The sequence below is a fragment of the Eschrichtius robustus genome, chromosome 11, assembly GCF_028021215.1.
Source record: "Eschrichtius robustus isolate mEscRob2 chromosome 11, mEscRob2.pri, whole genome shotgun sequence".
Taxonomy (NCBI): domain Eukaryota; kingdom Metazoa; phylum Chordata; class Mammalia; order Artiodactyla; family Eschrichtiidae; genus Eschrichtius; species Eschrichtius robustus.
The window spans coordinates 102,014,672-102,038,444 of record NC_090834.1 but is presented as its reverse complement, the minus strand read 5'-3'; the positions used below and the strand labels follow the sequence as shown (position 1 = coordinate 102,038,444).

Below are 23,773 nucleotides of genomic sequence, written 5' to 3'. Positions count from 1 at the left end.
GCCTTGCGGTGCTCTGCATCAAGAAGTCACCTGGGAGAAACATCTGCAGTTCCACCACCGAATGCTGGACAGCACAAAGGATCCCAAGCTGCCAGGGGAGGGGTCCTTGTCGGGGATATAGTCTACGCTGTCTCCCACCCATTTTTAGAGATGGGGCACATGGGCCCAGAGAGGGGAAATGATTTGCCCAGGGGGCTCTGGGAATTCGCTAGAGGGGCTTAGGGCGGCGGTCTGACGGCGGGGGCCCCCGAGCGACCTGTCGCGGAGCTGCGCGTGCATAGCGAGCGTCCTGTGTTTGCTTAGAGCGAGTGTGTGTTTCGGGCGGCGGCTGAGAGGGGCCTGACGGAGATGGTGCAGCCCCCGGCTGGGCCTCTAGCGGCGGAGCTGGAACTCGAACCCGGATGGGCGGACCCCGGCCCCGCGCCCCCTCGCGCTCGCTGCCTGGTGCAGGGCGCCCCCTAGCGGGACGCCTGGATCCGGCAACGCCGCGCTCTCCCAGGCCCGCCTGGTCTCACGACAAAAGAGCTCAAGTTACGCGGATCCGAGCCCACCGCCCCGGGGACCGGGCGGGTCCTCCCCTCGGTGGCCTCGAAGTCTCAGCCGAGGGGGTGGGGAGCAGGTCAACCCGGTCCCCGCGGGTGGAACGGAAAGTGGGCGGGGCTCCCGGAGGTGGTGTCCCCGGGGCGGGGCGCGCGGCGTTCGCAGTCCGGTGCGCACTCTGGCTGGAGCCCGTCGGAGCTTCACACTCTGTCCCGAGATGACGGCGAGCAAGCGGGTGGCGAAGGTAACCGCGAGTAGGATGACCCCTTTGTCACAGTTACCGGTGACTTTCTATTCCGTCCTCCCTCCATGCCTCTTCCAGCACTCCGAGCGCATTTGTTTGTCTGGGTACCAGGGCTGGCTGAATCCCTGCATCCCTCCCCCCTCCCCAGTGGAAGAGTGGGTCTACGAGAGGGGCCAGAGCTGGAGTTTGGGGAAATGAGGACGTGTCGAGCGGGGGTGTCGCTGGCTCCCTGAGCTGTGCTGGGGATGGGGATGAGCCACCGCCCCCCAAATTGGTTTCAGTTTCATTTCTCTGCCAGAAACTCGTGATAACAATTACGTGCGTCTCAGGTGCGGGAAGGGTTGGTTCCTTGGAGTCTTTTTTGGAGCCAGGCGTTCTGTTGGGGGTGGTGGCAGGTGCCTTTTGAACAGAGATAACCAGGACAAGGTCCTTGCCTTGGAATAGCCCATGGCCCGCCCCATATTTTGGTACCCACATTAGAGTCCCGAGAAGTATGCGATGCTGAGTGGGAGTTGAAAGCAACGTTCTCAGGGTATTCTCGGGAGGAAAAGATGCCAGGGAGAACCTAGAAGGTGTCCTGGAGTAGGTGGCGTGTATTCATTAGTTCTACAAATGTTGTTGAATGCCTCCTATATGCTGGCTCCAGTTCTAGGAGATAAGGAGGCAGAGGTAAACAAACCTACCCTTGCTGAGCTTTCATTCCGATCAGGGACACAATTTGAAGTGAGGTCGGGAAGGATGGGGAGGGGGTGATTTTCCCCAGGAGGTGGGAAAACCTAAGGTGTTTGGAGGACTGGGATGTGGCTGGGACTGGAGATAGATGGGGAAGGTAGAGCGATCCTGGGTCGGACACCCCTCAGGCTCTGAGGCTCTCAGAAGTGCCCCTCCTATGTGCAGGCTTGAGGGGGGTGAAGAGGGGGTGCTACCCTCAGCCTCTGAGAAGAAAATGATCTGAGATTGGGGCACCCAGAGCAGGCTCAGCCCAGAAGGACTGAAATCTGGAGGTTGGCAGCAAAATAGGGCAGAGAGTCTTTCCAGCCAAGTGGGAAAGAGCTAGGAGCCAGTATTTATAGCACTGGCACCACTAAATGCCAGGTAGTTTACATTAGTTATTTCATCTCATTCTCACAGCAACCCTGTGAGATAAGTCCTATACCCCCATTTTACAGATGGGGAAGTTGAGGCTCAGAGAGAATAACTTGATTGTCCTGGGTCACCCAGTAGGGAGTGATGGGACTGGGATTAGAGCCCAGGTTGGCAGGCTCTTTCAGTGGCTTCCCTACTTTCATTTCCTGTTCCTCAGAGTCAGATGATTTCCTAACAGGCCTCAGGAACGAACTTTGTGTCCTAGCTTGGGTTTCAGCGTCCCCAGGCTTTGGGAAAGTCTTGAGAGAACTCATATACAACCGGTAAAGTCCAAGTTCTTCCAGTTATAGTAAACTTGGGGAAAATGTCCATTCCAGAGCTTCTGTGTTCAACCTGGGGCTTCATTCTTGCTGAAGAGTCACAGATGATACTGGAACTAGGACTTGTAGTAGCAGATGCTTCTAGTTTGGGGTAAAAGATAAATGAGGGGTCATAGATTCTGGGCAGAAGGTGCAAGAAGCAGTTTGTTGGCATGAACAGAGTTGGAGTATGGAAAGATGAGAAACAGGAGATAAGGGTGTGTTTGTATGTTGGGGGGCAGGGAAAGTGTAGATGGTGCACAGCGTGAAGGGACCTCTCCCCAGCTGTGGACTGGCTTTGGGGACCTTTCTCTCTGCCTTTGTTTATACCAGGGTTTCCCAACCTTGTCACTATTGACATCTTGGGCTGGATAATTTTCTGTAGCGTGTTTGTCAGCTTCCCTGGCCTCTACCCACTAGATGTAGTAGCACTCCTCCGTTTGTGACAGCCAAAAATGGTCGTAGACATTGCCAAATGTCCCGGGGGCAAGTAGGTAAAGTAACCCCCCAGTTGAGAAGCACTGGTTTATACCATTTGGTGTTCTAGAAAAATATGACCTGCCCTTGAAAGTCTTTTTGAAAAAAATACTTTTATTTATTTATTATTTATTTTTATTTTTATTTCGGCTGCACCATGTGACTTACAGGATCTCTGTTCCCAACCAGGGATCGAACCCACGCCCTTGGCAGTGAAAGTGTGGAGTCCTAACCACCGGACTGCTCGGGAGTTCCCTGAATGTCTTTTTATCTGTTGCTGTTGTTTTTTTTTTAAAGGTCTATTACAGTGGGGAGAGGCAGCATAGGGGTAGAGGGGTAAGAGATACAAATCATTAGGTATAAAATAAGCCACAGGGATATATTGTACAACATGAGGAATGTAGCTGATATTTTATAATAGCTATAAATGGAGTATAACCTTTAAAAATTGTGAATTACTATATTGTACACCTGTAACATATAATATTGTACAGCAACTATACTTCAATTTTTTAAAATTTTTTTTAAAAGAAAAGGAAATATATTTTTTAAAAAGTCTATTGTTCCACAAGATGGACCCCAAAATGGAGAGAGGGGTTCTTTGGTCTAATACATTTGAGAAGTACTGCATGCTTGGGCTCATACCTTCGAGAATCACAACACACAGTAACATATTAAAGGCTTTGGGAAGTCCTGTAGGAAAGAAGTCTGTTTAGCCTAGTGTTTCCCAGTGTACTTGACCGTGGAACCCTTTTCCCATAATAACTATGAATTTTGCATGGGACACAACATATACATTTGCTCTTACTGGGCCCTCTGCCTTGGTACCTCTCCAATTCTCTGCATGGTAGACTCTTATTCATCCCGCATGACCCAGCTCACAGTGTCACCCTGCGTGAAGCTTTCCTGCTCCCCTCTCCTCTCCTTCCTTATTATGTGTCCACATGTTATGCACATAATCACATCCGTGTTTCTTCCATTACTCCAGTGAAGTTCTCGAGGGCTGGGCCATGTCTTAGTCAGGTGTCAGTAGAGGGTGCTATTGAGGAGAGGGCTGTTGGGGGAACTCAGTGATGTCCAGGTGACTGGGTCACCTTTCTGGGAAGGTGAGTCACTGCTTGTCCTCTTGTTTCTCTGCTTGGTGTGTAGAGTTCTCCTCTGCTATGGTCTGCCTGAGTCGTTTCCCCTCCCCAGGCCTGGTCTGGAGCAGTTTGACAGGGGCAGGGTGCTGTCTTTGCTGCCCGTTCTGCCCTGAGCACTGTAAAGGCACGTCGTCATGCTGCGTGCTATGGAAGGGAGGGAGGACCTCGTGACTCTCTAGGAAGAGGACAAGAGGGCAGACATTAAGTCCCTTGGTTTCAGGAGAAAAGGCTCCTAAGAGAGTTTACTCCCAAGTTGTAATATCTGGAAGCAGTCATGTGCATGTTCCCTCCACCTGGTACCTACAGAGCTGGGGTGAGGCTAAAACTGGGTGATTCACTCAAAGCCCTGAGCACCGTGCCTGACACGTACCAAGTGCTCAGCAAATGGGGGCTATGACTGTGCCAGCTTCCGTCCCCTGGGCGGTCCTGTTTGGGACTTGGACAGTGTGCTGTGGGGCAGGGGGAGGGGGCTGAAGTAGGGGAGACTAGGCCAGCTGCCCATGCTCTGTCCCCCTGCAGGAGCTGGAGGACCTTCAGAAGGGGCTCCCCAGGTACCTGCGGAACCTGTTCAGCGAAGATGCCGACGTGCTGGTGTGGCACGCTCTCCTCCTGCCTGTGAGTATCCGCAGGACGTGGCCTGGGACTGGGGCCACTTAGGCCAGGAGCCTGGGCAGGGAGGGTTAGGACTGGGCGAGAATCTTCCCTGCCTTCGAATCCTGTTTTTCACTGGAGGTTATCGTTGGCAGAGGGGGTCTCTCTCTGGATTGATTGCTTCTGAGGTCCAGGCCGACTGATGAAGAGGCTAAAAGCCTTTTGGAGTTAGTAAGAGACCCCTTCTACCAAGCCCACCACGGAAGCTTCAGTAGACAAAGGGCATAAAGAAAAAAAAAAAAAGAAAAAGAAAAAGAAGAAAATATCTGTTGGGTCTTTGTCAAAGGATAGGGATAAAGTTCCTGTTTCCCACAGTTGGTAGAATTTGCTGCCTCAGACCTAAAATGTGTTTTGTTCTCTTTTAAAAATCGTATTTCAGAAAATTATTGTTACATATGACAGCACAGATAACTCATCTCTACTATTCTGCTTTTTCTCTGTTTATTATTAAAGATCATCTCGATAGAATCTCCCTTTGAAAGTAATATTCCAAAGGACCTATCAGAGTGCAAGATGTCTATTGTATCATCTAATTATTAGTGACCACAGATATTTTCTTTGAGAAGTTCATCTATATACCTTTGGATACTTGGAAATAAAAATGAAAACAATTGAGCTTTTTATTAGCTCTTTGGAATTTAATGGGAACAATTCATTTGCTTATTTAGGATTTGGACTTCTTCCTGACAAGGCAATGGCTTGGGTTGTGCCATATTCTTTTTCTTTATTTTTTTATTTTTTCTTTTTTAAAATTTATTTATTTATTTATTTTGGCTGCGCTGGGTCTTAGTTGCGGCACGTGGGATCTTCATTGCGGTATGCAGGCTTCTTAGTTGCGGCATGCGTGCGGGATCTAGTTCCCTGACCAGGGATCGAACCCAGACCCCCTGCATTGGGAGCGCAGAGTCTTACCCATTGGACCACCAGGGAAGTCCCTGTGCCATCTTCTCTTTCAACTGACCTGTAGCCCAGAACAATGGAGAAAGGCTTGAGTCAGGGCAACCCTTGACCCCCTGTCACGTCCTGTGGGCTGCTGGGTTGAAACAGTCCACCACAACTGCTCTGGGCTGGAAGAATAACAAAATGCTTTATTTAACTCAGGACTTCGGAAGAAGTAGGGCTTTCTCAGCTGACCCTAAGGTGCAGTGTGAAGCCCTCTGTCTGGTCCAACTTCCTCATCTTTACAGATGAGGAAACTGAGCCCCAGAGCTGCTCAAAGCCACACAGCAAGCTCGAGGCGGAGCCAGGATGGGTTCCCAGGACCCAGGGCTCTCAGCTTCATGGCTCTCTCGTCCTTTTCTGAGGCCTCACCCGTGGCTTTGTGTCTACTTCCCAGGTCCCAGCCTCTTCTTATTATCGAGAGCATGAAAGCTAAAGCATTTTCTTTATCTACCCAGCATTTGCCCCAGCTCTTATCTCAGACACACCCAAGACCCCTACGGCTTCCTTTCTGCCTTCTGCTAAGGAAGAGGAGCTCTCTTAAAACCTTGACTCTGTGCTTGCATACCTATGTCATTCTGACTGTCTTTGTCCTGTCTTCTCTATCACGAAGGTTCTGAAAGGATTTGGAGCTTTGGAACCAGCCTGAAGGCCCCTGTGCTCTATGCTGGGGTCACCCAAGTCCTGAGGTTCCTCCCCACTAGGGTCGTAGAGCACTGCCCGTGTGTGGAGAAGTCAAGTTGGCAGTGCTGAGTTCCCATCCTAGCACTGTCACTGTGGCCCTGGGCAAGTTACTTATATACATTGAACTTGAGTTTCCTCATCTGGGAGTGGAGACGCTAATACTCGTGACTTTTCCTAATACTCATCCTAATAGCTGACGTGTACATAGTGCTTGCCGTGTGCCAGGCCCTATTCTAAGCTCTTAACGTAAATTAGCTCATTTAATTCCTACATAAACCCTATGAAGAAGTCTCTTATTTGTTCCGTATGGAAAAGCACAGAGAGGTTAATTTACTTGCCTGAGGTTACACAGCTAGGAAGTGGCAGAGCCAAGAGTCACACTCAGGCAGAGTGGCTCCAAAGTCCACATAACCCCTACACTGTGCTGTATGGGCTAAAGTGTGTGGAGCCCTTAGCATAGGGTGGCACAGAGTAGATGCCCAGGAAAGCCTTCTGGTTGCTGGAAGTCTAGAGGGTCTTCTACTGGCTCCTGGCAACTGGTCATTCCAGCTCTGAGTTCTTTTTTTTCTCTTTTAACGTGGTGAAATACACATAACAATATGTACCATCCCCATCATTTTTTTTTAAAATTTTATTTATTTATTTTTGGCTGTGTTGGGTCTTCGTTTCTGTGCGAGGGCTTTCTCTAGCTGCGGCGAGCGGGGGCCACTCTTCATCGCGGTGCGCGGGCCTCTCACTGTCGCGGCCTCTCTTGTTGCGGAGCACAGGCTCCAGACGCGCAGGCTCAGTAGTTGGTGGCTCACGGGCCTAGTTGCTCCATGGCACGTGGGATCTTCCCAGACCGGGGCTCGAACCCGTGTCCCCTGCATTGGCAGGCAGATTCTCAACCACTGCGCCACCAGGGAAGCCCCATACTCATCATTTTTATGTTCTGAGTTCAGTGACACTAAGTACACTCACATTATTGTGCAACGATCACCACCATCCATCTCTAGAACTTTTTCAGCTTCCAGAACTGAAAGTGTGTGTCTATTAAACACTAACTCCCCATCCCTCCTTCCCTCCAGCATCTGGTAACTAATTTTCTATTTTATGTCTATGAATTTGACTATTCTAGGTACATCACGTAAGTGGAATCATACAATATTTGTTCTTTTTTCTTTTTGGATCGAGCTTATTTCACTTAGCACAATGCCTTCAGAGTTTATTGGTGTTGCGGCCTGTCGCCATTCACGATTCTTCCTAGGAGTGGAGCAGAGGATGCCTGGGACCCTGGGGTGGGGGCGGGGAGAGGGGGAAACCAGATCCAGGCCCTAGAAGGAAAATGAGCCGCCATGCCTCGGCACAGAGCTTGATCCCTCTCTTGCACAGGAGAAACCGCCCTACAACCTCAAGGCCTTCAACCTGCGCATCAGCTTCCCTGAGGAGTATCCATTCAAGCCTCCGACAGTGACGTTCACAACCAGGATCTACCACCCCAACGTGGACAGCAGCGGGCGGGTGTGCCTGCCCATCATCAGCAAGGAGAACTGGAAGCCTTTCACCAAGACCTGCCAAGGTGGGCCCGGGCCCTGCCTAGAGGGAGGGACCTGGACTGGATGGGGGTGGGAGTCATGGGACCGATGTTCAGTTAGAAAAGCCCAGAAGGAAGGAGATAAAAATTGTGAGTCTCAGCTGAGCCTGTCGTCAGATAGAAGGGATGCGTCCTGAGATCCTGGGCTGGCTGACCTGCTCCTGCCTCTGTTCTCATACCTGGGCAGGTGGGAAAGAGCAGCGTTGACTCTGGGTCAGGGGAGAGAGAAGCAGCTGGGCTCTAGAGGGAAGGGCTTGGGATAAGAAGGCCGCGTGCTCTATCTGGGGACCTTGGTGAAGTCTGTTCCTTTCCAGGGCTCAGTGCCCTAAATGACAGCTGAGGGGACTGGCCTAACAATGATAACATACATCACTTAATTAGGCACTTTGGCACTGTGCTAAGAGCTTCACATGCCTTTTTTTTTTTTTTTTTTTGGGCTGTGTTTTGCAGCTTGCAGGATCTTAGTTCCCCGACCAGGGATTGAACCTGGGTCCCCAGCCCAGTGGAAGCTCGGAAGCTCGGAGTCCTAACCACTGGTCTGCCAGGGAATTCCCACATGCCATTTTTTAAAAGTTCACTTTTTTTCTTTTTTTAAAACAAATTTATTTATTTATTTATTTTTGGCTGCGTTGGGTCTTCGTTGCTGTGCGCGGGCTTTCTCTAGTTGCGGCGAGTGGGGGCTACTCTTCGTTGTGGTGCATGGACTTCTCATTGCAGTGGCTTCTCTTGTGGCAGAGCACAGGCTCTAGGCACATGGGCTTCAGTAGTTGTGGCACGTGGGCTCCAGTAATTGTGGCTCGCGGGCTCTAGAGCACAGGCTCAGTAGTTGTGGCGCACGGGCTTAGTTGCTCCACGGCATGTGGGATCTTCCCGGACCAGGGATGGAACCCGTGTCCCCTGCGTTGGCAGGCGGATTCTTAATCACTGCGCCACCAGGGAATCCCCACCTTTTTTTCTTTTTAAGATTTATTTATTATTTATTTATTTAATTTATTTTTGGCTGCATCAGCTCTTAGTTGCGGCTCGTGGGATCCTTGTTGCAGCATGCGGGATCTTTCCTTGCAGTACGCGGGCTCTTTGTTGTGGTGGGCGGGCCCCTCTCTAGTTATGGCGTGCGGGTTTTCTCTTCTCTAGTGTGGCCCGTGGGTTCCAGAGCGCGTGGGCTGTGTAGTTCGCAGACACAGGCTCTCTAGTTGAGGCGTGCAATCTCAGTAGTTGTGGCGCACAAGCTCAGTAGCCCCGTGGCATGTGGGATCTTAGTTCCCTGACCAGGGATCGAACTTGCATCCCCTGCATTGTAAGGTGGATTCTTTGCCACTGGACCACCAGGGAAGTCCCAAAAGTTCACTTTTTATTTGAAGTATAGTTGATTTGCAATGTTGTGTTAGTTATACTTATGCACATGTGTTCAGTTATACTTATGTACATATATTCTTTTTCATATTCTTTTCCATTATAGTTTATTACAAGATATTGAATATAGTTCCCTGTGCTATACAGTAGGACCTAGCTGTTTATCTGTTTTATATATAGTAATGTGTATATGTTAATCCCAAACTCCTAATTTATCCCTCCTCCCCCCCTTTTCCGCATGGTAACCATAAGTTTGTTTTCTATGTCCCTAAGTCTGTCTCTGTTTTGTAAGTAAGTTCATTTGTATCGTATTTTAGATTCCACATACAAGTGATATCATATATTTGTCTTTCTCTGTTTGACTTAACATTACTTAGTACGATAATCTCCAGATCCATCCATGTTGCTGCAAATGGCATTATTTCATTCTTTTTTATGGCTGAGTAATATTTCATTGTATATATGTACCACATCTTCTTTATCCATTCATACGTCGATGGACATTCAGACTGCTTCCATGTCTTGACTATTGTAAATAGTGCTGCTTTGAACATTGGGGTGCATGTATCTTTTTGAATTAGAGTTTTCTCTGGATATATGCCCAGGAGTAGGATTGCAGGATCATATGGTAACTCTACTTTTAGTTTTTTAAGGAACCTCCATACTGTTCTCCATAGTGGCTGCACCAATTTACATTCCCCGCCAACAGTGTAGGAGGGTTCCCTTTTCTCCACACCCTCTCCAGCATAAAAATTCACTTTTTTATTCCATATTATATTTTTGGTATCTATCCATTGATGACAAATTGAAATTATAATGGAGTAATCATAGTTCAGGCATACAAAAATGGAGTTGGGTGGCCATTGAGGACCTGGTCTGAGACATGTCTCTGCACCACTGAGAACTTGAACTTGAACTTTCTAACCCAAGGACACCAGCCATTTTTAACACACCAACTTCATTTAATCCCCCCAGAAGCCCCCTGAAATAGTGCTCTCGTTAGCTCCATTTAATAGATGAGGACACTGAGGCATATGAGAGGAGAAGCTCTTGCCTGAGCTGGCAGGTGGCAGAGCTGGGATTCGGAGCCTGCTTGGGTGACTCTGGAACAGCACCGTCCAGCAGAACTTTCTGCGGTGATGGAATCCTTCTGTAGCTGCCCTGTCCAATGCCATGGTCACTAGCCACATGTAGCTTTCAAGCACTTGAAATGTGGCTGATGTGACTATGAGCTGCATTCCTAATTGTAGTGAATTTCCATTAATTTAAATTGAGGTAACTACGCATGGCTGGTGGCTACCATAGTGCGCACTATGGCTCCAGAGCCTATGGACGTAATCAGCGTGCGATCAATCCTGCCTCTGGACCAGCTCGGGAGTTCATAACCCTGGAAACAAGAATCCTGGCAGTGGGGATGGGGAGGAGTGGTCCTTGGATGAGCTTCAGGAGGTCGGTGAAGCACTCTGAACCCAGAACCACACGTTTGTGTGTATGCATATGTGCACGTGCCTGGGGGGATGGGCCACTGCCTTCACCAGGTTTCCAAAGTCGCCTGTGAAAGATTTCCAGCCACGGGGCAGTAGTGGTTTCCAGTCTTGAGACTCAGAATCTTTTTTCCCAAATAAAAGTTTTTTTGGAATCCTAATAACACAACAGAGAAAAGCAAAGTGTTTCTTCTTGAAAAGGGAATAGAACCCAGAAACCCTGTTTATCTCACCAGCCCCCATGATGGGTAGCTTCTGTGACACCGTGAAACATAGTTTGAAAAGCACTGATGTACCTGGTTATGGCTTTGGGCATCATCAGTGAATGTGGTAAGAGGCATTTCATTTGGTTGCAGAGTCATCCTAAGACGTGGAACCTCCTGGGGGGATCTCCCAAGGAGTGAGTGTGACGTTTCGGGGGATCTGGGATCTGGGCAGCCATCGCTTCCTTCCATCCTGATGTCCTGATCTGACCTCTCTCCCCAGTTTTGGAGGCCCTCAACGTGCTGGTGAATAAACCAGAGCTGGGGCAGCCCCTTCGCTTGGAGCTTGCTGACCAGCTGACACAGGACCCGGAGCTGTTCAACAGGAGGGCCGAAGAGTTCACCCTCCAGTTTGGAGTGGACCGGCCCTCCTAACTCTGCCTCTGACCCATCTCTGCACTGGATGCTTTCTGTGTGATGGACGGACACATGTCATGGGCTAGGGGCCAGAGCCCCTTTGTGGTCCATTTCCTGCTCATTTCTTCCAAGTTTTCCTCCTTAGATTGTTAGTCATTTGTGTGTGTGTGTGTGTGTGTGTGTGGGTGCATGTGCGTGTGTGTGTGTGGGTGCGTGTGCGTGTGTGTGCGTGTGTGTGTGGGGGGGGGGGCCGCAGTTATGTGTGTGGTACGTGGACCCACTGGCCTCAGGTGTGCTTTCCCCACTTCCTTTCTCTGCCCCAGGGCCAGGGGCATTTAGGTTTGCAGAGTCGCAGGCCAGCTCTCCAGCGCTCTGTGATGTGGGAATCGCAGGCCGGCTCGCAGGAAATGAGCCCAGCAGTCAACCAGAATCCCCTGAGGGCCCAGGCATTGGGGGTGCGGGGAGGGCAGAGGGGCAGGAGGGGAGTATGGGAGGGAGGCAGGGCACAGGGAGGAGGGACTCCTACTTACAGTTGAGTGTTTTGTTGATTTAGTGATTGGAAACAGCCAGACCGCTGATAGACATGTATAGATTTAGGTGCAAAACCTTTTCTCTTCCACTGATGAATCCTAAAGTGAAGAAACTAATCTCCACCCCAGAAATCTGACTACATGGGGTTTTTTTGTTGTTTTTTTTTCTTTTAATTTTTTTTTTTTTTGGCCACACAACCAGGGATCGAACCCACACCCCCTGCCGTGGAAGCGCAAGGTCTCAACCACTGGACCGCTGGGGAGGTCCCCTGACTACACGGTGTTTAAACCACTTGCTATCCCATTGGGTTGCTGGTTCCTGGGGACCAGGCTTTAGGCGGGGAGGTGTTTCCCCTCCAGCTTTCAGTCCACGGGAGCCATGGAGACCATGTGTTTGCCCAGCTATTAAAGTCACAGATGGACTGTGGAGTCCAACTGAGTGTTCACTGAGGGGATGGGTGGTTCATCGGGAGAAGAGGAGGCTGGGGATTTCGCCGCAGTCTAGTAGAAGGTGTGACCCTGCTTTCCATCAGCTGAGGGCTCGCTGGGCATGGAGCCTTGTGTGACCCCAAGCATTGTGGGGAAAGCTGGCCGTGAGGGACTAGACCACCCTTGGCCTGAGCGGTTGTCGACACATCCACAAGGATGACATCCCCGTTTTTATAGATGAGACAACCAAGGCCCAGAGCGCTTCAGTGGGTTGCCAGGTCCACTCTGCTGATGAGGGCAGAGGCCGCACCTCCAGCTGCAGTGCCAAGCTGGCTGGGTTTTGTTTCTGTGTTTTTCATCAACTGTTCTCATCAGCGCACATGCTCCAGATGGCTGATGAAGCCAGACAAGATGGTTAGCGGGAAATTATACTCAGCTCCAGGGTTCATCTCTAGTGAGCAGCAGAAAAGCAAAAACAAGCCAAAACTCTAGCCAGGGTTGGAGGGATTAACTTAGCACAAAGGAGGAGCTTTCTGGGTGCAGTGGTTCTAAGCTCCTAGAAGACCGCTGGCTTTTAAGAGACAGAATATGGGGTACCTTTGAGTCAAGGGAATCACTCCAGGCCCCACTAGCCTAGTTGGGGTGAGATCTGTAGAGAATCTTCTACTCTAGTCCCTGCCCTGGAATTCCCTAATCTGGAAGAAGTGTGGAAAAAGGGAAGAGAATTGGGAAAGTGCCACCCATGGCCGGAAATGTAAGATGTGTTGTTACTTTGGGCCATCACTTAAAGGACACTTATGTGACAGGACCCGGGCAAGGCTGTTTGTCCTTTTCATGATGTCATTTAACGCTCACAGCACCTGCATGATTTTGAGCTCCTATCATCCCCATGCAGATGGTAAACTGAAGCTCAGAGAGGTTCACTCACTGGCCCAGGGACACACAGCTGGTTAGTGGTAGGACCCAGCCCACTCTCCTTTCCCAAATGCCTTTCATGGTTGTTGAGAAAATCATGTCAGATGAGGAACCCTGGCGGCCGGGGTTTATTATCCAAGTGAGAGATGTTGCTGGTGGGGTAGGGAGGGAGCACTAAGGGGCTAGACCGGATTTTACAAAAGAACTTCTCATGTAGTTAAGACTGGTGCCATCTGCCCTTGTCTGAGCCCCAGCACTGCTGCCACCATGAGCAGAAGTGAGCCTCTGGGCCACGGCTGGTCAGCTGGGCCCCCTGCCCGCCTCTGCCCACAGGGTTGGTCAGCCCCTCATTTCTTCCCTCATTTCTTCTTGGTCTTCACCAGTCCCTTCTGCACGAGGCTGCGGTACAGCTCCTGGATGTAGGTGTAGACGCACTTGGAGTCGGGCACTGCCAGCCGCACCATGTCATCCACCTCCAGCAGCTGGGCACAGTCGGCCAGTTCCCTGAGGGGCAGGATGGGGAGGGGTGAGGAGGGGTGGAGCAGAGAGCCAACGGTGAAGGATGCAGGGCCTCAGGGAACGGGTGGGGACAGCCCGGCAAGGATGAAGCCCACAGAACTGTGTGGCAGAGCTGGGAGGTCCTCTAGGGCAACCATCCCATCGTACAGATGAGATAACTGAGGCCCAATAGTCAAGACACAAACTCAGCGTGGTCTGATTCCTAAGCCCGTGTTTTCACTGCACTGTGTGCCTTCATGTAGGAGCGAGACCCTCTAGTTCTGCATTAGCCCACCCCTTCCACGTGCTCATATACCTGTCCTCAGGGAGAGTTTAAAGGACAGACCCCCAACACTAGCCAGAGTGTTGGCTTGTAGCTGCAACATCTCCAGCTTCATCCAGTTTCCGTGTATTTATTGAGGGGTACTATGTGCTAGGTACTCTTCCAGGGAATTCAGCACTGAACAAAATAAAAATTCCCCACTCTCACGTCACTGACGTTCTCACTACAGTAGACTAGACAGACAGTAATCAAACAGAAATCGATGGTACGTCAGATAATGAGAGGTGCTGTGGAGAAAAATAAGGCAGAGAAGGGGGACGGTACGTTTCTGTGTTGAAGGGGATTTTTTTTTTAATATTATGTTAGTGATGGCTTAATTTTTTTATTTTTCATCTATTTATTTTTTTTATTTTGTGCCAGCGCCTCACAGCTTGTGGGGTTGTAGTTCCCCGACCAGGGATTGAACGGGCCCTTGGCAGTGAAAACACGGAGTCCTAACCACTGGACCACCAGGGAATTCTCCAAGGAGAATTTTAATAAGGACCCCAGGAAAGTTCTCTTAAAGAGAGTAAATTGGGGACGTCCCTGGTGGTCCAGTGGTTAAGACTCTGCGCTTCCAGTGCAGGAGGCACAGGTTCAATCCCTGGTCGTGGAACTAAGATCCCACGTGCGGCAGAGCAACTAAGCCCGTGCACCACAACTCCTGAAGCCCCCGCGCCTAGAGCCCGTGCTCCGCATCAAGAGAAGCCACCGCGGGGCTTCCCTGGTGGCGCAGTTGTTGAGAATGTGCCTGCCAATGCAGGGGACACGGGTTCAAGCCCTGGTCTGGGAAGATCCCACATGCCGCGGAGCGACTAGACCCGTGAGCCACAATTGCTGAGCCTGCGCGTCTGGAGCCTGTGCTCCGCAACAAGAGAGGCCACGATAGTGAGAGGCCCGCGCACCGCGATGAAGGGTGGCCCCCGCTTGCCACAACTAGAGAAAGCCCTCGCACAGAAACGAAGACCCAACACAGCCATAAATAAATAAAATTTAAAAAAAAAAAAAAAAAAAAGAGAAGCCACCGCAGTGAGAGGCCCGTGCACCGCAACAAAGAGTAGCCCCCGCTCGCCACAACTAGACAAAGCCCGCGCATAGCAACGAAGACCCAACACAGTCAAAAATAAATAAAAAAGACAAATTTATAAAAAAAAATTTTAAAAGAGTAAATCAGGTACATATCTGCGGGAAGAGGATTCCAGGCAGAGGAAACAGCATGTGCAAAGGTCCTGAGGCAGGAGCGCTTAATGTGTTTGAGCAACTGCATGGAACTTAGCAGCAAGTCCTCTTTTTCTAACTTCCCAGCTACTCCTGGCTTTGCTAAAGCCGATCATCTGATCTAACCACTGTTGGGACCTTGCCACCATGTGCCAGGAGCTTTATCAAGTGCTTCCTCCCCCACCTTTTTTTTTTTTTTGGTTGCACCACACAGCTTACAGGATCTTAGTTCCCCAACCAGGGATTGAACCCGGGCCATGGCAGTGAAAGCCTGGAATCCTAACCACTAGGCCACCAGGGGACTCCCAAGTGCTTTCCCTTGAATGGTCTCATTTACTCCACTCCTCTGTGTTCAACCGGCAGAAGAGGAACTGGAGACTCAGAGCATTTTGGTGATTTGCCCAACGTCCAAGTGAGTGACACATCTGGGACTCCACCGCAGGCCTGCCTGATGCCTCTGGCATCCCTGCCCTGTAGCCGGGTCTCAGCAGTCCCAGCCTGCCAAACCGCCATGGGTGCTGGCAGTAGGAGAAACCAGGGTCCCAGCGGAAATCCTCTCTTAGAGCTGAGACAGCTGGGCCGAAACCCAAGCCAGGCTGGCCTGGGAGCGGGAGGGCGGAGCACAGACTGGAGGATTTCGAAGAATGGGACAAGCTCCCTGCAACCAGTGCAGTGCTCTTGGCTCCTGGGTGTGGGTCGGGGTGCTGTTCCCATGCAGGAGAGGCAAAAGCTTCATTCCCGCTGGGCCTGGGGAATGGGGTCGGGCTCCTCGAGCAGCACAGCAGATCAAGCCACCTGGGGGCCCCAGCGTTGACCGTTCCATGGGAATCAGAGGCAAGTTCTAGAAGGGAGCCAGCTGCGGCAGGGGCCCCCTTACTTTGCACACTTAATCTTCGCACCAAGCCCTAAAAGAGGTTAAGTCAGCTGCCGAGGGTCAAAGAGCTAGGAAGGGGGACTTCCTTGGAGGTCCAGTGGTTGGGAATCTGAGCTTCCACTGCAGGGGGCACGGGTTCGAACTCTGGTCATCACTGGTCAGGAAACTAAGATCCCGCATGCCTCATGGCGTAGCCAAAAAAAAAAAAAAAAAAAAAGAGCTAGGAAGGAGGAGCCACCTCCACCTCTTTTTTTCTGCACCCTCCATCCCCACGCATCCCCTGCACATCCTTCCCTTTTCACTGCTGCCTGATGCCTCCTCTCAGCCTGTCGCCATCACCTGATTATTCCTTCTGCCTTTCTGTGGCTCTGCAGGCTTGGAGCCAAGGCAAGGCAGCTGCAGGAGGACAATGACCTGGCCCCACAGGCCGGGGACACCTGGTCAGGGCCGAGCCACGTGCCCTTCTGATGTTCACCGAGAGCTCTCAGCCCCGACTAGGAGCTTCACTTTCCAATCCTGGTTCATCACCATTAAAGGTGCTTCTGAGCCCAGAGCAGGACTGGTGCTCCCGACGCCCTCAGCCCCCCACCCCAGGGCACTCCCCCCATCCCTTGGCAGGATGAACTGGAAGGGATCTTCTCTAGCATCAAGTCTGGTGGATTTCAAACAGCATCCTTGGTGCCCTAGGGCCCTATAGACATGCTTCAGGGACCATCTTGGGAAGCAGGGTTGGGCGCTGAGCTGGAGTGCTGCAGGAACCCCTCCCAACCTAAAAAGGCCTCCCTAAAATCTGTTTAATATGTTGGGCATTCATTTAATATTTTGCTTGAGGAATGTGTCAGGGGGGAAAAAAAACATATGAAAAGCACAGATCAATATCAGCCATCTCGTTTTGCCGATGGGGACACGCAGGCCCAGAAAGGGGAAGACTGCTGCCCAGGCTTCCCTGCAGGCTGGTGGCCAGGCCTGGACTAGACCAGAGGGCTCAGCCTCCTGGACCAAGGTGCTACCGACACCCCCAGTGACTTATTCCCTGCCCCCGGGCTTTAGAAACGCACTGGGCGGGAAATGCGTTCCCGGGCCTCAGAGCTGTCTGCATGGACTACTCCCTATGCATAGTCCTGTCTCTACCAGGCGGCTCAGAAGCCCCTCCCAGGTGGGAAAGGACGGGTGCTCCAGGCGTGAGCTCCTTGGGAGCCCCAAGGCCATCAGGTCATGTCTCTCTGGTGGGTAGAGATGGAGGAGGCCTTTGGCTGAGTCTGGTGTTGGTGCTTTGGTGGTGGGAGTGCCTCCTCCTCCCCTGCCACCTGGCAGCCATGTCTTGGTCTCTTAGGTTCTTCCTTGGGCCACACTGCTCCTCACACCTCTCCTGCCTGTCTAGTCCTCCCCTGTCTCCATCCCTCCACCACCTCGGCACCCAGCTGTGTGAACCCCAGCAATAAATCCCCTCCAGGTCCCACACTGAATAATAATTATCATAACAACTGTGATATCATTCATCATAACATAGGAGCTAAGATTTTTTTTTTTGAAGTGTTTGCCATGGGTTAGGCACTGTTTATAGGGACTTTACTTAATTATTTACTTAATTCTCACCATAGCCCTGCCAAAGAGGAAATGTCATGCCCATTTTAAAGAACAGAATATGGAGGCTCAGAGAGGTGAAGGAGCCTGTCCAAGATCACACAGCTAACAAATGGCAGAGTCAGAATCTGGCCCTAAATCTCAGCAACCACCCTGTCTGCCCCTCCTCTACCCCTTACCCTGCCTGCATGTTCTTCACGGCACCTGTTCCCTCACATTATATTTCACACGTATGTGTGTTTATGATCTGTCTCTCCCTTTAGAATGTGAGTCATAGGCACGCAGGGATTTTGCAAGTTTCACCCACTGCTATGTCCTAAAACAGTTCCCAGCAATCAAAAAATATCTGTTGGGGACTTCCCTCGTGGTCCAGTGGTAGAGAGTCCGCCTTCCAATGCAGGGGACGCGGGTTCGATCCCTGGTCAGGGAACTAAGATCCCACAGGCCGCGGGGCAACTAAGTCCACGCGCCACAACTACAGAGCCCACGCGCCACAACTAGAGAAGAGAAAACCTGCATGCACAACTAGAGAGAAGCCCACGCGCTGCAACAAAAGATCCCGCATACCTCAGTGAAGATCCCGCATGCCGCAACTAAGACCCGATGCAGCCAAAAACTAAATTAAATAAATAAATAAAAAATAAATAAATCTTAAAAAAAATATCTGTTGAATTCATGAATGTGTGGTGACAGCCTCTACCTGACCACCTCACTACCTGACCCTTGTGAATCCGGCACTCGATTCTGTGTACGTGCCCCGAGCTCCCACCCACCTCTGCGTCCCCTGGCATGGCTTACTCGGCTGTGGAGAAGGCCAGGGAGAAGTTGTGCCGGCGCTTGGCGGGGTCCAGCGCAGCATAGTCAAAGGCATCGGGGAAGAACTTGTGGATGAGGGCGCAGAAGGCCATGCCACTGCTCCAGCTTGAGGAGAAGTTCTGGACGTCCACGTGCTGCGGGCAAGCGGGGCCCAGAGGCCTCGGTGAGCCTCAGCCAGAGGACCCGGACTTTGCCCCCGCCGGACCTCCCACCCTCTGGGCTTTGCACCACAGAGACCCTCCCAGCACTGCTGCCCTGGGGAAGGGTCCCTCGCCCCACCATGCACCTCGTAGCTCCTCGTCATGGCCCGGCACCACTCCAGGAGCATGTTCTTAACGCCGCCGACGGCTGCCCCCGCGGCCTTGGTGTTCCGGAACAGGGCCGTGGGGCCCGAGGCTGCCCTGTGCACGAGGGACAGAGGTCAGGCCAGAGAGGTGGGAGGGTCCCATCAGGGAGGAGCCCCAGCCCCAGATGTCAGTCCTCCTGCCTGGGCTCGGCCTGTTCCTATTGCCCCTCAGGACTCCCCCGCCCCCGACCGTCCAACCAACCCAGCCCCACCAGCTCCTCGCCCGCATCTTACCCCCCAAACTTGTCTACGATGGCTTTGCGGTTCTGGGCACGGGGCCCCCGGGGCCGGGCAGGGGCTGACACCCTGCGCTCTGGTGCCTTCTCTTTCTTCTTCTCCTGGGAGGGAGGGGGCTCCATGGGACTCTGGGACACATCGCTGGGTGAAGATTCACTGCATGGAAACGTTTGGAGAAGGGTGAGAGGGGCTGGGACCAGCCACTGTGGGGAGGAGGGAGGAGGCTGGCTGAGCGTGGTGCCTGCAGTCTCAGGAGGCATACGAAGTTGTGGTCCCCACTCTCGCACACGTTTCCTCTGGGCCCAGCACTGGCAAGAGCTGAGAAGGAATAGTGAGGTTCAGTCTAACTTTGGGGAGCATGTGGTCTGGTGCATGTGTGGGCAGAACTAAGGCACATCTGAGGTCTGACCTGAGTTTGAATCCTGCCTTTGCCTCTTATTTGCTGTGTGATCTTGGGACTGTCATGTCACTCCTCTGAGCCTCAGCTTCCTCATCTGTAAAATGGGGCAAGAATAGCTACCTGACAAGGTGGTTCTAAGGCCTGCGTGGGAGGGGGAATGTAGACCACGCTCCACGAACGTTCAACCAGGTACCTTTCCCGAAGAAGGTGACACGGAGGTGAATTTCAGCTCGAAATAAAGGAAGACTCTTCTAATGACGAAAGTTGTGCCCTGGCAAGAGTAAGGCTCTCATGTTATCCAGCACCGGCCAGGCACCAGGCGCTGGGCTGAGTGCTTTATACACAGATGTCATCTGAGCCTCACAAAAATCCTATGAGGTAGGTACCGTGACTGTGCCCACTTCACAGGGGAGGAAAGGGGCAGTGATGGGGCCAAGGCCACACAGCTGGTAAGTGGCAGAGTCATTGTTCAAACTCAGGCTTTCTGCTCACTCGCTTACGGGTGAGGCCGACACCACGGACGCTTCAGCAGTGAGTGAGAGACGGACCAGATATGCTCCACTGCCCCTTCGCTCCCGCACTCCGGCTCCTTTTGTCTCCTGGGCTCTGCCCTGGGCTAGGGGGCTGAAAACCATAATTCCTGGCATATCTTGAGACCAGCACTGGGGAGGCCCAGGCCCAGGGGATGGCAGCCTTTAAAGGAAGCAAGTGGTAGCAGGGGTTGGAGCTGGGGCTCCAGAGTTTGACATTACCTGGCTGAAGGACTGGTCTCTCCGGAAGCTGCGGTGTCTGGACCCAGCCCGTCTAGGGGAAAGGAACGGGAGGGAGGGAAGCTGGGGTGACCCATGGTGCAGTGCCCGCATGCTCCCTCAGGGAGGCCCCTGCAGCGTCCGTGGGCTCCTGGGCTCTCACTCACCTGGGCTGAGGCCGCTGCCCTCCTCCGTGGGGCTCTCGGGCCATTCCTCGGTGGAGCTGGGAAGCACTCCTGCCCCTTCCTCTGACTCTTCCTCCACACCCTGGTCCTGTTCTTCATCAGGACAGCCTGGCTCCTGGAATGGACATGAGCTGTGTGGGCTCGCACCTGCCTGAGGCTCTGGAGGGCTTCAGAAATATCTGGAAGGCAGCCTGGGGCCACAGTGCTGCATCCCCCACCCCAGGCTCTTGATATCAGTGGGTGGAAGACTGGATTGTCCCAAAGGACTAAAGCAGGGGAGGGGCTTGCTTGGGGGCGGGGTGGGCAGGGGACTCCGGAACGTCGCGGGGCCTCCTCCCTCCTCTCCTCTTTCTCACTCACCACCTCCTCCTTCACCTCCTCCTTCACCACCTCCCCCTGTGGTTCAGGCTTGGCCTCATCTTCCACGGCAGTCTTCTTCTGAGAGTCTGACTTGGTCTCTGGAGCACTGGCTTTCTCCTGGGCTTCAGCCTTGGGCTCCTCCGTCTTGTCGCTCTCCTCCTGAGAGGCCACTGTGGCCTCCTCCTTCCCAGCAGCCTCACTGGCTCCAGCCTTGGCCTCCTGCTTCCCAGCAGCCTCCCTGCCTACAGCCATGGCCTCCTCCTTCCCTTTGGCCTCCCTGCCTCCAGCCTTGGCCTCCTCCTTCCCAGCAGCCTCCCTGCCTCCAGCCATGGCCTCCTCCTTCCCTTTGGCCTCCCTGCCTCCAGCCATGGCCTCCCCCTTCCCAGCGGCCTCACTGCCTCCAGCCTTGGCCTCCTCCTTCCCAGCAGCCTCCCTGCCTCCAGCCATGGCCTCCTCCTTCCCTTTGGCCTCCCTGCCTCCAGCCAAGGCCTCCTCCTTCCCAGCAGCCTCCCTGCCTCCAGCCTTGGCCTCCTCCTTCCCAGCAGCCTCCCTGCCTCCAGCCATGGCCTCCTCCTTCCCTTTGGCCTCCCTGCCTCCAGCCTTGGCCTCCTCCTTCCCAGCAGCCTCCCTGCCTCCAGCCTTGGCCTCCTCCTTCCCAGCAGCCTCCCTGCCTCCAGCCATGGCCTCCTCCTTCCCTTTGGCCTCCCTGCCTCCAGCCTTGGCCTCCTCCTTCCCAGCAGCCTCCCTGCCTCCAGCCATGGCCTCCTCCTTCCCAGCAGCCTCACTGGCTCCAGCCATGGCCTCCTCCTTCCCAGCAGCCTCCCTGCCTCCAACCATGGCCTCCTCCTTCCCTTTGGCCTCCCTGCCTCCAGCCTTGGCCTTCTCCTTCCCAGCAGCCTCCCTGCCTCCAGCCTTGTCTTCCTGCTCCCCAGCAGCCTGTGCCTCATCACTCACGTTGGCTTTCTCCCTAGATCCAGGCTTGGCCTCTTTCTCATCAGCCTTCTGGTTCTCAGAGGCCAACGTGGTCTCCTCTTTTCCCTCAGCCTCCTTGGGTTCAGAGTTGGTGTCTTCCTTCCTCTCAGCCATCTCCTGAGGAGTCACGGTGGTCTCTTGCTTCACACTGTCCTCCTTTTGAAGTTCAGCCTCCCCTTTGGATTCCCCCTGGAATTCCGCTGAAATGCTGTCCTCAGCTGGTGCCCTCTCCTGCTTTCCTGCCCCATCTGGAGGCCCCTCTGTGATGGTCCTCTCAGCTGGGCCTGTGGCCTCCTCCTCAGCAGAGGCTCCGCCTCCCACTGTCTCCGGGACCTCCGTGGCTGGGGACACAGGGGTCCCGTCCTCAGAGGGCTTCCCTTCCTTCTTCTCCATCTCTGAAAAGAGAAAACAAGCAGGCCTGGTCATGCCCCCTTTCTGCCGCTGAAGGCCCTGGAGTCTGGAGACCTGCGATTCAGTCCTGGGTCCCCCACTGCTCAGACATGTGACACAAGTATCCACTTTCCCTTTGGTTAAATGAAGGGGTAGAGCACCACATCCCCAAAATTGGGGTGTTGGGCCAGCCACATTTACTTGATGTTGGATGATGTTCACCTAAAGGCCCCCTGCAGGTTGTGACTTGGGCTTTAAGGAACACTGGGTTCCATAATGCCTTTTCAATGATTTGACCTCTTTTTGAATAAGTCAGTGAGGTGGTTATAATCTGACACTAGCCTCCTAGACCCCCATGGAGCAGTTGCTATTCTCCCCTTTTGATGGAGATAGCTGCCCTCACGCTCAGAGCCCAAAGCAGACAGAAGTCTCTAGATAGAACTTAATAATACTGTTTTTTGTTTTGTTTTGAGTATTTATTTTATTTACTTATTTTGGCTGCGCCGGGTCTTCGTTGAGGCATGTGGGATCTTTAAGTTGCGGCATGCATGCGGGATCTAGTTCCCTGACCAGGGATTGAACCCAGGCCCCCTGCCTTGGAAGCTCGGAGTCTTACCCAATGGACCACCAGGGAAGTCTCTAATAATACTGTTTTGATTCCATTGTATTTATTTTTACAGTTACTTTCTGTTTCTGGTCAGTAATATCGAGTTTCCATTTCCAATAGTGATATAAAATTTCTTTTATAAATACATTTATTGAAGTAAAGTAAGTTAATTCAAAGGAAGACCTTCAGGAAAGCAGAATACAGAATACAAAATACCTAAATCATGGAGGTGGTGTTAAAATGCCTGAAATTTGGGAAACCCTGGGCCAGCTTGGTCTCTGGGTCTCTGCCAGCACTGCCAGCCTGTGTGTGTGTGGTTCTCTGAAGAGCTGGGCCTGGGCATGGAAGAGTTTCTTTTGGTGAAGAACAGAAAATACTCTCCCTAACTAACCTCTGCAGGGAAATCTGATCCTCCAACTTTATCATGAGGTTTCCTATTCAAGTACTGTATATACAGTCAGCCTTCTTTTTCTGTGGGTTCTGTGGATTCAACCAACCTTGGGTGGAAAAAATTTGAAGAAAAAATTCCAGAAAATTCCAAAATGCAAACTTGAATTTGCTGCCACTTCAACTATTTACAGAGCATTTACATTGTTATTAACAACTGTTTACATAACATTTTCATTGTACTGGGTATTATAAGTAATCTAGAGATGATTTAAAGTATTAGAGAGGCTTGTAAGGTGATATGCAAATACAACATTTCATATGAGGGACTAGAGCATCCGCAGATTTTCGTATCTGCAAGGGAAGCTGGGACTAATCCCCCACAGACATTAAGGGATGATTGTACTGTCCGATCTACAAAAACAGCTGGGGAAAACAAAACAAAACAAAAAAACCCAGCTGGGGGCGGGGGCGGACAGGGCCAGCTCCTTCAGCTTCTGCCCTTCTTGGGCGGAGGGGGGGGGGGGGGTCTGTTTACAGAGAAAATAATCCCCAAATAACGTTCAGGGCATGACTCAGGCAGTGAAAGAAGTAGACACTCCTTGTCACTGGCTAAAAATACCTCCTGCCCTCTGCAAGGCCATCGTTCTGGATACAGTACCCAGGGTACCTGAGTAATTGGGACAGAGGCAAGAAGACAGGCATATGAGGGACAGGGCTCTGTTTCTGCCACCCATTCAGGTCTTACTGCCCCCAGATCGAAGTCCTTGTGTCCCTGGATTTGGTCTCCCACCGTTTCCTA

At 52.1% G+C, this 23,773-nt stretch overlaps 2 protein-coding genes across 2 annotated transcripts; one reads left to right on the top strand and one right to left on the bottom strand.

Annotated features, from left to right (window-relative positions):
* The first annotated feature begins 714 nt into the window (after nucleotides 1-714).
* On the top strand, nucleotides 715-11,582 carry UBE2L6 (ubiquitin conjugating enzyme E2 L6). The gene is made up of 4 exons (XM_068555769.1): nucleotides 715-784; nucleotides 4,368-4,463; nucleotides 7,494-7,680; nucleotides 11,019-11,582. The coding sequence occupies exons 1-4, from the start codon at nucleotides 758-760 to the stop codon at nucleotides 11,168-11,170; spliced, it is 462 nt and encodes a 153-aa protein (XP_068411870.1). The 5' UTR covers nucleotides 715-757; the 3' UTR covers nucleotides 11,171-11,582.
* A 1,803-nt stretch (nucleotides 11,583-13,385) lies between these two features.
* SMTNL1 (smoothelin like 1) lies at nucleotides 13,386-21,980 on the bottom strand. The gene is made up of 8 exons (XM_068556715.1): nucleotides 21,014-21,980; nucleotides 20,616-20,857; nucleotides 20,238-20,370; nucleotides 20,074-20,125; nucleotides 18,919-19,077; nucleotides 18,625-18,739; nucleotides 18,321-18,472; nucleotides 13,386-13,530 (listed from the first exon to the last, which is right to left on the bottom strand). The coding sequence occupies exons 1-8, from the start codon at nucleotides 21,978-21,980 to the stop codon at nucleotides 13,386-13,388; spliced, it is 1,965 nt and encodes a 654-aa protein (XP_068412816.1).
* Nucleotides 21,981-23,773: the final 1,793 nt, after the last annotated feature.

What these genes read in the sequence shown, in the direction of transcription:
- UBE2L6 (XM_068555769.1), top strand. Translation starts at nt 758, where the DNA reads ATGACGGCGAGCAAGCGGGTGGCGAAG. An exon ending in GGCACGCTCTCCTCCTGCCT is followed by an intron (nt 4,464 to 7,493) that starts GTGAGTATCCGC and finishes TCTCTTGCACAG; the next exon opens with GAGAAACCGCCCTACAACCT. An exon ending in TTTCACCAAGACCTGCCAAG is followed by an intron (nt 7,681 to 11,018) that starts GTGGGCCCGGGC and finishes CTCTCTCCCCAG; the next exon opens with TTTTGGAGGCCCTCAACGTG.
- SMTNL1 (XM_068556715.1), bottom strand. Translation starts at nt 21,980, where the DNA reads ATGGAGAAGAAGGAAGGGAAGCCCTCTGAGGACGGGACCCCTGTGTCC. An exon ending in ATCGTAGACAAGTTTGGGGG is followed by an intron (nt 18,740 to 18,918) that starts GTAAGATGCGGG and finishes CCTCGTGCACAG; the next exon opens with GGCAGCCTCGGGCCCCACGG. An exon ending in CTGGCCTTCTCCACAGCCGA is followed by an intron (nt 13,531 to 18,320) that starts GTAAGCCATGCC and finishes CCTGCCCCTCAG; the next exon opens with GGAACTGGCCGACTGTGCCC.